At 38.2% G+C, this 16,727-nt stretch overlaps 1 protein-coding gene across 2 annotated transcripts in view; it reads right to left on the bottom strand.

The window, feature by feature from the left end:
- ZFHX4 (zinc finger homeobox 4) overlaps nt 1-16,727 on the bottom strand; it is a 174,053-nt gene that overhangs the window by 132,585 nt on the left and 24,741 nt on the right. The window contains exons 2-3 of one of the 2 annotated variants that reach the window (XM_046642708.1): nt 16,360-16,727; nt 14,989-15,491 (exon numbers count right to left, since the gene is read on the bottom strand). The exon at nt 16,360-16,727 is cut by the window's right edge and continues 2,262 nt beyond it. In XM_046642708.1, coding sequence (XP_046498664.1) covers nt 14,989-15,491; nt 16,360-16,727 — 871 coding nt within the window. The remainder of the gene's footprint in view (nt 1-14,988; nt 15,492-16,359) is intronic. The other variant, XM_046642709.1, reaches the window with a different exon arrangement.

Genomic DNA, 16,727 nt, shown 5'->3' with positions numbered 1-16,727 from the left:
ATATGTAGCTACATCAGCAACTTAAGATGAGATATTTGTTAAAGCTCAGAGTAAACTCAGCTCTGAGAGCCACAGAAATGACTACATTTAGACTGGCTCTCCAAAACTGTTAAGTTAATGCTTATTTTCTAATCATAATGGTAACTCAGAACCCATTTCATAGATGAAAAAACTGTGGTATCAGCCTAAAGGCAAATGTAAAATGAATGCCAAGACACAGAAGCTTTCATTTTTCAGCTGTGAGCCCCACTTACTAGGACTCATTTACAAATTCACACATGGCAGACTTGAAAACTGGTATTTCAAAGTGTAATACCCAGCTCTTTTTCTATGGGCAAACTTCTACAAAAGGAATGGATATCGAAGTTAAAGCACATAAAAGCATATACAAATAGTTATTTTCTATGAGCTATATTTATGCATTTTCAAGTTGATGAGTATAACCATTCTCCTCTCCCAAGCAAATTTCAACTGAAGGCCTATTGGAAAGATAAAGTTAAGAATGGCTTTTCAGGAATGACAAGTCCTAGATATAACAGTGTAACCAAGTGCACTTATAGAAATTAAAAAGAAAAGTGTCTTAATAAGAAGAAAAGCAGAAGTTATCTCTAAGTACAAGAAAGCAACGCCAACAGAGTGGATGTGCTGACAAGACACGAGTAATATTTTCCACATATAAGAAAAGCTTTCATCTCAGAATACTTTTCTCAAAGCTATTTTTGTACCTTAATTAAGATCTAGAGAACTCCGTGGAGTGTTTTTTCCTTCCATTTACTAATATATTAACTAAGGCACAGAAATGTTTGCCAAAAACCACATAAAGAGTGAGGAAGGCAGTTAGACACTTTAAGACAGAAAATGTCTAACTCTTCTTCTAAACTTTTCTTGAGTTACAGAGAGATGGAAGGAGAGCGAGGTGCTTATCTTTCACTGCCTTTCTCTCCACCCCCCACACTCTCCCATCACACTCCATCCCCAACATATTAATAATGGGAGGGTATCAAAAAGTGATAGCCATCTTGTCAATGCTTATTAAGCTCATCAGTGTTCACAGACATAAGTCTGAAATAGGCAGTCAATCTTTCAGTTTCACTGTGTTTCAGACTCAAAGAAAGCAGCTCCAGAGAATCTTTTAGCATGAGATAATATGGGAGCTTATCATGTTTTCTTGCATAATTTCCCCTTAAGCTTTTTTCATAGTAAAACAGAAAGAAGAAATTATGCAACGTTATGTTCCAACAGTAGGAACACTGGCAGTCCAGCTCCTGACCTCACCCAACCCATGTCAACAGGCTTTACGAAGATCAGTGGGTCTCCGGAAATTGAAAGCTTCAAGGAATATCAATAATTGTTTGAATAAAATAAGATGATGGCTGAAATAGCTATAGATAAAATATTAAGTCTATTTTACCAGTGATTAATTAGATCAGATATTAGAAACATGTATATTTATGTTTTTATATGCAAAAAAATAAAAACACTCCTTCTTGTTAACAAAAAAAGCACCAAGGAATATTTCAGTTTGTCCATTTCTTTACCATTAAGAAAACATAAAAATCATGCTCACAAACATCACATAGGTGGGGGTGAGGGGGCAAGAGGGAGAGGACTTAAATTATACTGTTACTGTGCATTAGTTTTCAACAATAAGACATCTTCATTGATGTGGAAACAAGTAACCACTCTTTATCCAAGTTCTGCAAGGCAGGAATATAAATTTTTCCCCAAATATCACAGAAAATCTAAATATTAACTTCCTAGATTACACAAAGGAGTAAACATGCTAAAATGTGTTATGTAAAATATTAAAAATGTCCCCTACAAACTTCTGGAATTCAGAAAGGCTGTGGACAGGGACAATTCACAAGAGAAAATAAAGCACAGATAAAAAGTGTTATATATTTTTTTTCTACAAACTGGTGAGCTTCATGAGGACAGGAACTCCATCCTACACCCTTTGTGTCTGTCTTCCTCACCATTAGGAGCGCGCACAGCGCATTTTCAACAAATGAGGACAAACAAGCATTAGCATATTACTGGAACATCAATCTGAGAAAACAGGTTTTAGTAAATCTCCGTTATCACAAAATAGAACAATTTTTCAAACCTTCAAATATGGAGAATTCAGTTCATAGATATTTTTCAAAGAACATAGTATGACTCAAATAAATGGTTTACATTCTGACATAAAAAAAGAACTCAAAAAGCCCATACTGTTATCAGTGACTTTTCTAATTTGCCATCCCTCGCTGCCTCCTCCCAAAGGTTCTGAATCTCCATCTCATCATCACTTCTTTTCTTCCTCTCTCAGGGATACAAGTCCTCCTCAAAGATCAACTTTCATAGTTATGCTCTTATTTCCATCCCCTTCTACCACAAACAAGACCTTGCTTTCCAGGTATCCCTCCTCAACGTAGATTCTTCACTATAACAAAGTGTCCCGTTTAAGACTGTGGGTTCTGGAACCAGTCAGTCTGAGCTCAAATCCTGACTCAGTTGTCACTGTTATCAGTTACATAACCTGGGATAATTTAATTAAGTTTTCATTGCCTTGTTCCATCTTCAAAACAGACATAATAAGAGTACCTATCTAACAGGATTGCAGTTAGAATTAAATGAGTTAACATATTTAAAGAACGTAGAAGATTATCTGCCACCTAGAAAGTGCTCAACAAGTATTAATATTAATTTTCTCACTGAACTCGTAGGCCAGAGTGGAGCAGAAGATGAAAAAGAAGCATTAGGAGAGTGAGAAAAATTTGTAATATTCTTCAAAGGAAAAGAGAGAGGAGCTGACCAGGTACGAAACAAGAACTGATTGGCAGTAATGAGAGTCCAGTTAGTATTAGGAAGTGTCAATCCAGGAATTCTACTCCTAGCTATACAGCCAAGAGAAATGAAAACATATGGCCACACAAAAACTTGTACACAAATGTTCAGAGCATCATTACTCATAATAGCCAAAAAGTGGAAACAACTGAAATGCCCAACTGATGAGAGGATACATAAAACGTAGCTTAGCCATACAATGGAAATTCTGTATTAAAAAGGTCTGAAGTACTGGTACATGCTACAATATAGACGAATCTTGAAAACACTATGATAAGTGAAAGAAGCCAGTCACAAAGGAGCAGAGATAGTATGATTCCATTTATATGAAATGTCCAGAATAGGCAAATCTATACAGACAGAAAGCAATTAGTGGTTGCCTAGGGCCAGGGGGTGGGGGTAGGGGGCGGGGGGGGGGGGGAGGCTGGGATTAGTGGGGGTAGAGGTTTAAATGGTACTAGATTTCTTTTTGGAGTGTTGAAAATGTTCTAAAATCGATTGTGGTGATGATTGCATAATTCTGTGAATACTCTAAAAAGACATTTAACTGTATACTTTTCTTTAAAAAGTTTTTTTTTTAAAGATTGGCACCTGAGTTAACATCTGTCGCCAATCTTCTTCTTTTGTTTTGTTTTGTTTCTTCTTCTCCCCAAAGCCCTCTAGTACATAGTTGTGTATTCTAGTTGTAGGTCCTTCTGGCTCTGCTACGTTGGATGCCGCCTCAGCATAGCTTGATGAGTGGTGCTAGGTCCGCACCCAGGATCTGAATTCGGGAAACCTTGGGTCGCCAAAGCAGAGCACACCAACTTAACCACTCAGCCACAGGGTGGCCCCTAATTGTATACTTTAAATAAGCGAATTGCCTAGTGTATGAATTCTATCTCAATAAAATTGTTGCAAATAAAAAATGAAGAAAGCAGAAGACAATGGCCTCAACACTCATTGCACTGTCCGCTTGGTAGATTTTGTAGCTTATAACTTTAGCTCCTTCCTTTTCTAATCTAGAACTGATTTCTTGAAACTTCCAGTCACATTTTCCTCTATAAGTTCATGCCTAATTATTGAGGCTGCTGTCTTATTCCATCATTTTCCCACTATGGGACATCCGACAGTTGATCAATTTAAGTAGATATTTGTTCTGGTTCCCTAATTCCCTGAATTTCAAGGATACTTCTAAGTGTCTTGTGGTATCTAAGACAAAGAAAAGAATAGAGTACTACTTAGGTAGACATTATTTGAGAAAACCTTTGTTTTAAAGATACTTTTCAAAAGACTTAGTGCTCAACTCTTTGTAAAAGTATACTAGCCCAAATGGTGGCACCAGGATGCGCCTTTGGTAAGGGGCGAAAAGGCTTAATATGCTCCCACAATTCGTGAGGCCATTTGCTTTTTGGAGAACCGATCACTTTTACCAAACCATATCCTGTTCCCTGAATCTTTGATTAGTCATGTGTACAGACAGAACTGATTTCAGGGCTTGTTGACGAGTCTTGCACAACATCATCAAAGGTTTATTATCTCTAGGGACTGAGAACACTTCCAATGTGCAGGAAGAGATTTCTGAGATCTACTTTAAAACGAAATAAGTGGCCATTAATGATTAACTCACAATCTTCATCAATTTTTTAAAATAAGTCTTCATATACTGTATTCTCACTCCTCTCTCTCTCTCCCTTTCAAGCACACACACAGACACACACACATGCCCCTGTGCATACAATTTGTTCCAGGGTTCGAGCAAACTAAGTATAAGCAGGTCTCCCCGGACACGTACTGAAAACATGATGGGAGGCCTGGCATTTTGCCTTTTTAATCACCTAACACATGAGACCTGAATCTATCCACATTCTTGTGCATTCGTCAACAAAGAATTAAATTGTTCACTTTTTGGAAAAGTGTTAACAGACATAAAAAAAAAAAAAAAGAACATCAATTTCAATGTGCTTCTGTATTAACGGTTTTCCAACAAGTTATCAAGTCCTTATAATTAAAGGGGTAGCCACAGATACAAGAAGGAATAAAATGACCTAATATAGGCTACGGAAACTTAGAAGTAAATATTATACCTGAGAGTCTATTTTGAAACATACGTCTAAATGAATGTTGACAAAATTAAGCAATGAGGAAGACATTTTTGCATTTATGACCTAAAGATGGTAACTTTATCTCTGTGTTAAGAATGAATACTCTAAAAACTAAATTCTTCTTCATAAAGCCCATCTTAGTTTTCCTAATACTGAAGGAATCAAGAGAGCCAGAGACAGTATTTCTCTGAAAAAAAAGTTATTTATGAATTTCCTTTGGATCTATTTTGAAGGAATTTGGTTACGAGACTGGGGAGTATCTTCTCAGGGAATACCCATCATGGCAAACTTTGGTACAATCGCTCCATCCAAATATGTTTTTCTAATTACTTAACTTGCTAATAAAAATTGTAATAAACCAGAACTTGCTTTTAGCCAAATTATTTCTCAAAAGATACTGAGGGGCGTCTGTTTAAAAAGTAGTGATAGTATCACATAGGGAATAGGAGAGAGTTTTCTCCCTTCTAAAGTATTATGTAATATAAATTCACCAAATAAAATAAATTCTGAAAGGTATATTCTAGGGTTAGCCTAATTCCCCTTTAAGCATGTTAATCTTCTTTCAAAAAACAACACTATTTATTCGGCGTAAAAACTGGGAATCATTCACTCCCTCCCTCATGTCTGATGTCACCTACTCTGCTACTCAGTGGTAAGTGCTGAAAGCATGTTGAGTTTAAAGGAGGTGCCTTGTAAACTGACTCTCTTCCAGAGGCGATGACCATTAGACTTGCTACCTGATTTCTCGCAATTGAACAATGAATGATTTTAGGCCCTAAGGACATATGCTAGTGTCATTCTCAGGCCTGCCAAATGAATAGTTAGAAATATTTAAAGTCTTTGAAAGATACTGCACATTATAATTATCAAAATGTCCTTGCATGCTTTACACACAGCAGCTACAGTCATTGGGAGCTTCTCTGTTGCTAACAATTTTGTCATTTCAAAACTAAGACCATTCTTGCTCTCCAATAAAAGGACATTTCATTAATGTGGTCAACAGCAATAATGTCAACGACTGACAATGTTTTGCAGGGCTGGGTAAACAGATTCAGGAAGGCAAGATTTCCTCAAGCACCTCTAAGTTAAGTCAGTATAAACAGTTCTAACAACATTGTGAGTTTTACATCGCAATCGACAAAATTTCAAGGAAGAGAGAGTAGACGGGAGCGCACTAGAAACAGGAGTGGAAAGAAAATTCCTGGAACCTAGTAACTAAAACGGATCAGAATAAGGAGTGAAAGAGAAAGGTAAAAAATAATAATAATAATTCAAAACAAAATTATTTTAAAAAATTCTAATAAGCAGCAACTGAATAGGACTTCCTCCAGTCGTTATAAGGATGCCGGGAAATGAGAAGAGAAGAAGACCCAGGTCCTGAGCAGAGTAGACGATGCGTTAGCTGCTCCTGTGTAGCGAGTTAAATGCTTAGGGAGGCACATTCCCTCTTTCAGGTCAGCGGGGTACCATTTAGTACATTACTGCCGAAGTACCCTGGTGACCTGAAGGAACTAATGCAGCTTCCAAAGGTGCTTAACTTGCAAGCACTGAGAGCTCAGGCACTAGAAGTGATAAATATTCTATTAGTCCTTTCTGTTTAATATACCAAGCACCCAAAAATGCCAGTTCAAGGAAGTTTCTTTAAAGCGAAAGAATTCTGTTGTGACAGGAAATAGTCAGGTAACAATTTTAAGCAGCAGTTGCTCCTTCCAGCTTGTAGGGGACCCATCAGGGGTAAGTTCATCCTTCCAGTTGACTGTGTTCGTGTATGCAAACCGTACTGGCCAGCTCTTAGGTTGTATTCCGTCCGCAATGTCTTTAACGGAATCTGCTAACCCAAAGGAATATAAGTGAGCTCCAAAGTGATTAACACCTTAGACAAAATTGTTAAGTTTGCCTCAGAGGCTCCCAGCCTGTCTCTTCCTTTCCCACTCCCTGCTCACCCTATCCTCAAAAACAACAAAAAGTTTTCTTACTAGCAAAGCCTCATAATGTAGGCTTGGCCATGAGTTGAGAAGAGGCCAGAGTTAGCACTCCAACACAGGCTCTTTCTGTCCGTGAGGACTTGAGCGAGGCATTTTGCTCTGAAACTCAGTTTCCTCATATGTCAAAATGGGAATAATAAAATATAACTGTTAGGTAGAGTCTATGAGATAACGCATATAAAAAGTTTAACTTCTTATGATTGTTGTCAGCATACGTTTTCTCTTCAAAAAGTAGGGCCATTTTTAAAGCTGATAAGTGAATGTCAATTATGAATATGGCTTCACTGTTGACAGAATATCTGGCACCAGAAGAAGTGATATTTTTGGAAGGTTCTTCCCAATACCTCATAAATCCTACATAGATAGCTATTTGTGAACTCTCTCTATTAATGAGCTCTTCTTGACATAGGACACACGATCACAGCCTTAAAATCAGTATTTTAAAATTTTAAAAGATTTCCTCCAAAACTGGAGTTAAGTGATACCGTTAGATCTATCAATAGCTCATTTCCTTCCCTCCTCAACCCTACATACCACTAATTTTATCAGCAGATACCCAGGGACAAAGAATTCTTCAACCTAAACCTTCCTTTACACTACTCATCAAAAATTGCTTAATGGGAAAACAGAACCCTAACATTTATTCCTTAAGCAACCAGGAGAGAGAAACGTGTATTCTATGCTATCTAGTATTTCCAGTGAAAGAAAGTCTTTAGGAAAATCTGAATCAATAAATTATTGAGAGTATGGTCTCGATATACTTTTATATTTACATAAACATTTAATATGTATATAAGTATTATATTCAAGTCTATTTTTCCTTAAAGATAAGAACACTAGAATGTTAATAAAAGACTATAAAGCCAAGTGAAATAAATGTTGCCACACACACATAATCACAGACAATAAGAGAACTAGGTATTATAATAATGTATCTTTAAGAAGAACTCTCACTAACAGTATTGTAAACCAAACTAACAAAGATTCTGCAAGAGTCAAACTAAACTGGAAACCTGGTTCTATAAGGAGCTTGACTAAAGTTGCAATTTGACACATTTTGCATTCTTTATTAAGTGGCTTTCTTCATTTTCTAGGCAAGGCATCAGTAGCATCATCCTCATATATGAAGAACAGCATAAATGTTCAAACTAATAGAAAAGCTCTATCCTGCCCTCCAATTCTCACCATAACCTTTGTCAGAAACTGATCAATAAAGTTTTGCAATGCAAGAAAGCAGTGAATCAGCCAAGATATACAAGTGACATTGTTTGACATCTACTGATGACCCAAGAGGGCAGTCACACTCCATCCTTTGACCAACCATGGTTGAAAAGGGCTTGGAAGCTTTGGATGGCCAACACATGGATTCAATTCTTAATTTAATTACAGTCCCCACCACCCTGGAAGAACAGAAGGAGTGAGGAAGTCCCACCTTAGAGAAGATGGCTTATAACCTACCACATTAATGGGACGCAACCTCCATGAACAGAGACATCTTCAAATTTGGCAGACATTAAGTGCTCAATAAATGTTTCTGTATTTATTAGAAGTAAAACTCCAGATATCATTCAGGTGTTCTGCAAACAGAACTTTGGTCCTCGTGCCCACACCAATCCCCGCCCTCCTCCTAGATGATAAAATCTGTGAAGGCGGTTCCTCATGGGTTATAGGGGGCTATGCCTCCATTGTTGCCATTCTTTGGAATACATCATATCATCAGAAGCTCTCCTGAAATACACTGATGATTTGCAAAAAAAGCGCCTTTTAGGGCTTGAATTATCTGCATAATGAACAAATCTCCACGTCTAATTGAACTCAGCCTGAGCACAGGCTCAGACTCAAAGCAAACTGGGTGAAGCATTTCCAGTAGAACTCAGGCAGGCCAGATGTTCTGGAAGCAGCACCGCGGTCATTATGCACATGCCAGCTCCTCCTTACTCCACCCTGGGCCAAGACCCTTTCAGCAGCATGAGGCCTGGGTAACATATGACTCTGGCTGCATTGCTGCGTGGCATCCCGGTACCATCTGAACATGTCAGCGATTTTAAACAAGCTCCCCTGACAGGGACGATGAAATTGAAGCCAAAGCAACATGCAAGGAGAGCACATTAATTACGAGGTAACACCTTTGTCTGCATTACCTAAATGACCTCAGGGTGGGTGACACAGATGCGATTTACTACTTTTGGTTAAACCATACCTATACTTCACATGAGATAGAACAAGCACGAGTTATTAGAAAAAGGAACATAAATCATAAAGTACAAGTTGACAGGGTCCTGAAGTGAAGTGAACGGCAGTGCCAAATTTTTTCCTGCGTTTCTGAGGTGGGGGCGGGCTGATGTGTGGTGTGTGGTGTGTGCGTGTATGTGTGCTGGGAAGGAGATAAACGAAGGAAGCTCTTAAACTGGGCACTGCCCTACCTCATCCCCACCCCTGACATAATCACTCACCCCTCACACATTAGAAATTCATCCAGATTAAGTGGTTCCTTTAAAACAAAATGCACCCTGGGAAAGGCTTGAAAGTTATTTACACCTTTGGACGCACTACTCTGCTTTTATGAAAAGGCTTCTTTTGCCTTAATTAAAGGAATGCCAGGGTTCTTTGGGGAATTAGATGGGTAATCTTGCCACATGGAGTATTTCTCCGAAGAGAAGATCTAGGTGGGATAAAATAGTCAGGATTTCAGAAAAACAGAGAAGAGCATGTTAGTCGCTGGTTCAGGAAAGACGTTGAAAGGAAAACAGGAGGGTTCCAGCAACATACTTTGCTTTCTCTACATTTTGCCTGGGTTTGTTAATGATTTCACACCCTAAAAATCATTTTCTCTCTCCTGACTTGGATGTCATAAGTTGCTAATGCCTGGTCTGAAGTAATCCTTCTAGGGATTGACAGGTACAATATACACATTATAATTTGGAGAGACAAATTGTTGTCAATTTCTTCCTGGTGGAATATAAGGAGGGTTCTCAGCTCATAATGTAATATGTTACTGCCATGTGCATGCAGTGAAAAAGTCCATATTTGTGCTGGAGAAGCCGTGTTCTGACACATGGCTGTGCTTGAGCAAATGTCAAGCTTAAAAACAGACGCAGACGTAGGAGATAGGGCTGGCCAATTGCATTGCGATCTGAAAACACCCGTGATTTATTAGTTGCTATTAGCTAACCAGATCCTCTCTGTTTGAGCAGTGTATTTATTAGTTATAAGCATTATGCAAGCACGCATTGTTCTACTACAGAAAGTGTTTTTTCAACCTCTGCCTTGTCTTCTGATATGACAATACAATAGAATACTTGAATTGTGATTACTTTTCAAAAAATAAATCCTGCGACTGGAATTCAATTTCACACTGTACCTCAACCTTGAAAGGAACATAAATCTGAAACTAATACAAAAAGTGCAAAAATTTCCATATTCAGGTTAATGTTCAGCAACAGAAAAGAATAACTTTTGTTTATCTCTGAAAACAGCTTTCTTCATCTAAACAAATGTCTAGAATAAGATTAAGAAAAACCTGTTTTGGTTTCCTAGATACACACACATATTCCAATTTCCTTTTACACAATGACTTTTATGCAAATGTGTACCACACAATCTCCTGACCTCTTTTACCATCACACCGGGACAATGACAGTTCAATAATTGAAATGGTACATATCTGGTATATTTGATTTTAAATTGCAAAGTTGGACTCAGGCCTATTGAAACGAAAATGCGTGTGATTCTTTGGTAATTCCACACTGATCAGGTTATTACTTCCTACTAGTGAAAAAGCAAACAAGGTAGGTGAAGCTAATTATTCCATTTTTTTATTTCCTTGCCACATACTTTTCCCAACGTGGCTCCTTGCATTCTCTTCTACGACCCTCCCCCACACCTTGATTTTAGTTCTTAACCCGGATTCTTTCAGCCATAACATGGATAATGAGAAAACTCCAAAAACGTTCCTTAGGGGAATGTTACACTAAAAGTTACCTAGGACCAAATCCCACGTGTGTGCCTCTGCTCACCATGGAGACAAGAGATTCATTCACTGTTCCCAGCCAATTTGAAATCCAAATATGAAAACAGCATTATGGAATTCAGACAGACTATTCCGCTTCACCACTAGCAGATGCAGGAAGGAAAAAAGCTAGTATAATTAAGCTTTTGACTTTGAACCAGCAAAGCTGCGAACACCTCACTTGAAAATCCACACAGCATTATAGGAGCAGCTGAAATGCAGGTGCAGCACAGTACTTGCATGCCCTGCGTGGGATGGCGGGAGACCCATCAGCTGGCCGGACAAGTCATGGCCATGCGGAGCCAAGAATAAGCTAAACTGTAAATCTAAAATATTGCCAAAGTCTTATTTGTTCCTCCTCAGTTTGAATGTGTAGTGCTAAGTAGTTTTTATGAGATCTTTTTCTGGACTCTTTAGAAAAAGTTTGGGATAATTTAGGGGTGGATCAAATTGCAATGCATTTTTTTTTTAACGAGGGTTAGAAGTAAAAGGGTTTCTTTAACACGTTTCTCAGTTTATTCATTAGTCCATTATTCATCCTACAAATATTTATTGAGGACTCATTATGTGAATATCAATTGAAAAAATTCATAGAGGATGCAAAGGCGTGAAATGAGAAGAATATAATCAAATCTAATAAAGTGGTTAGCTCAGAAACGCTGCTTTTGTATTATATAGAGAGATAGGTACAGACACAGTTTACCTTGTAACACTGATTGTAGCTATCTATGCATTGAGTACTTATTAACCTCACTTTAAATATACTTTCATACATTAAAAGAGAAGATTAAGGGCAACCTGCAGTTTCATTTTATTATTTTAATTTCCTAGACCCATTTCGCTTCATCATTAAAATTTCTGGAGGAAAAAATCAAAATTTAATAGTCCTGAGCACTTCAGAGAATTGTGCTTGAAGAAATGAGTAAGATTTTCTTAACAATAACAAAATTCCTCTTTAGAAAAAAATTCTAAGGAAAATAATACTGCCAAAAAATGAATACAGCCTTGTTTGTTTTTGCAGTCATCGTTAGCAATAGACATAAAGGTATTCTTTTTTTGAGTCCATATGGAAAGATCATCAACACATTCTGCCTCTGGGTTCTTTGCCAAAATACCATAACCCGCAAGCCTTCTACTTTAAACATAAAAGGAAAGGTGTTGTTCTGGTCAAATAAAGAAATAATTTTTACTAGCATACGTCTAATGTTAAAGCTGCCTAAATCCTGCCAAATACATTAAAACAACATCTGTAAAACAGATTTTCATTAAATTGATCAGTTTAAAGTTAAGCAGCTAGGCAGATGATGCTTTTAAGCTAACCCTTAACCTTTAACCTTTAACCTCCTTAAACTGGAATCAGGACACACACTTCTCTCTGGTAATACTGCTTCAGGTTGACAATGCAAGGGGTAAAGTGGTCATTCGGATCAAACTGACACATCACCACATTTAGAGTGTTATGAATCAATATGTTGTCAATAACAGGAAAAGCTGTTTTCCCACAGCTCTGTACTTGTCTTACAACTGCTACTTGTCACTTTCCCTTAAAGCCTGAATAATTCACAATGCAAAATGATGTAAATTAAACTCCTAATGAAAATGAATTTTATATAGGAGATTATTGTCTAGTCATTAACTCAGAAACTATTTTAAGTCTAATTTTAATATTTTAGTCATATTACAAACCATCATATTTTCCAGGCCTGAGCCAATTTGTTAGGTTCTCATTTAAAAGCAATTAATGTTACTTATGAAGCAATCTTATTTTGCCGACACAAGCCGACCCAGCTTGCTAATATCCTCATTACTGTACTTGAAAATCCTCTATATCTGACTCACACAGTTTCTGTAAATCAGTTTAGAAATGGCAACCTCCACACATTGCTACTCTGCAGTATTTTTGTAGTTACTACTAGAAATAATAAATGCTCCTTGAAGGATAATGAGAAATAATATAGTTTTCCCAATACCAAGTTTCAATAGCTCCAGTATTTCTCTCTTCGATCTTCCTTTAATTCAAGGTAAGTTTGTTCAAAGTGTGTTTTTGTTTGTTTGCTGACCATTTTGAGACACTACACTACAAGGACAGTTGGGTATTTAAGAGATCAGCGAATAAAGAAGAGTGGCGGAAAGATAAATTTTTATGTGATTTCTAACATTTTTAAGGTAAGAGGACATAGATCCTTTGGTTCTGGGATCTAAAGCTCTCTCTGCCTTCAAGCCCCTTTATCAACAAGCTTTTATCTCATTTAGTTGTTATACATTCAAAGACAATATCCAACTCTCCCTGAAAGGGACCTTTAAGAGTAACACAGGCACCTGGCAAACTGCTCTGCAGATACTGAGGGTGGTCAGTCCACAGCCATGGGATGAATGGGTACACTTAACACAAACACACACACACACGTTTATAATCATCAAACAATTAGATTAAAGAATCTTTCCTGAGAAAATAAACAGTAACACTCTACCTTTCTTTAACTTCTCACATCAGATTAATAAAATAGAGAAATGTGTACATTTCTATCTTTTATTCACAACATGTTAAAAGTGTGAGAGGAGCTGTGTGAATATAAACACAGTTCATGAATATTCTATATAGCTCCCAGGGTCGAAATCTACTATTTATACAAACTTAATGTTTATTTTTTTCTCTTAGGTAATCTAAAAGTTTTAATAGGTCAGGGATCAACAGAAAAAAAACTGACAATTGAACGGTTATCATCTGTTGCTGTAAAACCTATGAATTACAATACGATTAATCTGTTATATGATGGTTTCAATGCCATCAACTTAGAAGCTTTCCATCTTACATTAGGGCCTGTACTGCCCTCAAACTGTGTAACCCAAATCTAATGGTTTCATTATTGATCCACAAAGCGCCGAGACCACAGGAACAGTGTTACAAATTCTCACACCACGTCTTTAGGTTTTTACGCTCAGTACATCAATCCAGAATTTGAACTTGGAGAAACAATCCAAACAAATGGTGCCAGGCCAACCCAAATAAATAATTCCTGCACCTGCTCTAGAGAGCCACAATCGGCTCTTTCTGTTGTGTGTTTATAGTTTGAACTAGTGTTAGAAAAGCCATAGGTATGAGAATTGCTGGTTGACTCCAGACAACATAGTTATCACTGATTTCTAGTATAAATCAATAGATAACACTTGCAAAATGGATTTTGTAATCATATTTAGAGCTTGTTACGATGACGAATGGTTTACAATATTTTCTGAATTTTAATATCCTCTAGACAAAAGAAGTTTTTAATAAGTGATCAAGTTATTCATCACTGAAATGAACCTGTTTCATTCGTACATAAACCAAAACAATCAAGCCAATCCAGGAAACAAACTGTAGAAGATAAATTAACCGGTAATTAGGGTTTAGAAAAAGTCAAGACAACTTGTGGAGGAAGAGAGTGTGCAGCACTTGCACATATTCATTACATCTGCATAGCTTTTTCCAGCAACGATGAAAGTAGATTTGCCATCTGCACCACACCCACTGTAGGGGATAGGCACTTTACTAGCTGGGAAAAGCCATGCAAAATAACAGAGTTAAGGAGAAGGCCTTCAACTGATGCTAAAGGAGAGTGTGTTTACTCAATACTACTAGAAACTTACAGGAAAAAAAAACAAAACCCCATCGTGTTTGGATAGTGCTTTTTTGTCACCAAACAAGAGATGATGCCTTCACAAGGTAACACTGTTTTTGTCCTCTGCTCCCCGTAACCATCAACACTTAGCCAAGAGCTGTGCTATTTTTTTAAATCAGTCAATAAAAGAGGCGTAAAAGTATTATTTCATATATGAAAATACTCAGAAAAGTTATTTTATTTGGGAGAAACCAGTAAAGCAATCAATGCCACTGAGCTAGGTGTCAAAGGGATGGCAAACCTTTTAAATATTTCATACATTTCAATACACGTTTAGTAACGTGGGGCAGAAACCGTGTACCTAGCCCTCGATTTTTTTTTTTTTCCTCTTTTTCCTTAACTTGCAGATTTGTGCTCCAAGCTCTGAAACAGTTAATTCCCTTCTCTACTCTGTGCCAACGGAAATGGATGTCACTGCTTACCTTGTAGAGCTTCAGGGCCGCCTCGTGCCTGTGATTGGTGGTATGCAAGCGTAATTTATCCACACTGTTGGTGTAGTAGTCACAGGCGTTACATTTGAGGTGGACCGGGTTGCCAATGGCAATACACTTCAGCCTCCACTCATTGCTTTTGCCCCCTTCTTTAATGTGAGCCACCAGTTGATACTTCTGCATGTGTTTATCAGTCTTGCAGTGGAGCTGGAAGTTGGCTTTGAGCTGCGTGTTGTAGTTACAGAGCTTGCACTGGTAGATATCTCCAATTACAGCCCTCCATTCCTCTTCAGGGAGCGAGCGCTCACTGCTCACATGCACACTTAGGGCCTCCAGGCTGTCAGAGGTGAATTTGTTGCAAACAGCACACTGGAATAGCTTCAGCGCTGGGTCACTGATATAAGGTGACAGCTCTCCTGCAGTAAGGAGGGACAGGTCATCACCCATTAGCTGACCACTGGCAAGCCGGATTTCGGGCGGCAGCTCATTATTTACTACAGGAAAAAAAAATTAAAAGGGAAAAGAGAGACTAGAAAACACAGCACACACAAAGGAATCTGTAAAATAAAGTCTTGACAAGGAATGTGCTTTCTCTAGAGCTTAAACTATAAAAAGCTGTAATAGGATTGAATCAGGATCAATTACAATCACCCCTTTCAACTTCTAAATTCCCTCATCAGATAGCTTTAATTACTCCTACTGGGCATGATGTCATTCTGAAATTTGTATTTTCGAGGGCAAGAAAGTTGATCAATACCATAACAAAACAGTCACGTGCTTGCAATTGAAGAGCCCAGGGAAACTTGCATAAGCACTAATTGCTATTTCTCAATTTGTCTTAAAGCTTGATGAGATTTGGCTAATGCCTTATGCGTGCGTGTAATCTACTGCCAAATACCTGGGATAAGGTAATGGTATTACTGTAAGTTTAATTATCTTCAATCTCAGACATTAAAGTATTTTTCCAAAATATTTCCTTATAAATAACGGTATACCCTTTTGAAGCTCAAGTTTGATATTTTAGGCAATAATTGCCGAAACTGAAGCTAGGAACCTTGTAAGGTATAGCAAATGATTGCACGCAACTGATGCAAATTAGCGTTTGTTAATCAACCTACTGAAGGAAGACCAAGTTTGCTGACTCCTCTCACTCTGCCCTCCACCCCTTAACTCCTTCCTCTCTGAAGTTAATTCAGGTTTGAAGGAAAACACAAACGGTTTGACTATCCAGCTAAAAGAGCAAGTCCCTGCTAGGAAACTGTCCTCAATCGATGGGCGCTCGCTACTTTCTCTGGGTGCATCACACCAAATCAAAATGTGATTAGAAACTAACAACAGTGCAGAAAATCAGGAAATACTAACCAAGTCCTGGGGCCAAAGCGGCCGCGGTGGCCGGATCCAGCTGGAACGGGCTGATCATCAGCTGCGGGTCGGCAGGGTTTTCCAGCTTCATCCCTGTCAGGCCTATGTTCTGGGCCAGGTAGTACTGGTACAGCTCTGCCTCTGCCGGGGCGAGGCCCAAGTGCAGGTTATGCTGGATCTGCTTCATATTCTGCTGCAAAAGCATCATATTATGCATGTGCTTTTCACTGGTCATATGAATTCGGAGGTTTCTCGCGACGTTGGTTTCGTAATCACAAACCTCACAGCGCCAGGTGGGTTTCTGCTTGGGTTTGGATGGAGAGGGGGTTCCGCAGCCGCTGAGGCTGGTGTTGGGGGCGGGGGCGGAG

This window comes from Equus quagga, chromosome 16 (assembly GCF_021613505.1).
Source record: "Equus quagga isolate Etosha38 chromosome 16, UCLA_HA_Equagga_1.0, whole genome shotgun sequence".
NCBI lineage: Eukaryota > Metazoa > Chordata > Mammalia > Perissodactyla > Equidae > Equus > Equus quagga.
The sequence above is the reverse complement of the archived record's forward strand: the minus strand, read 5'-3'. Positions and strand labels throughout refer to the sequence as shown.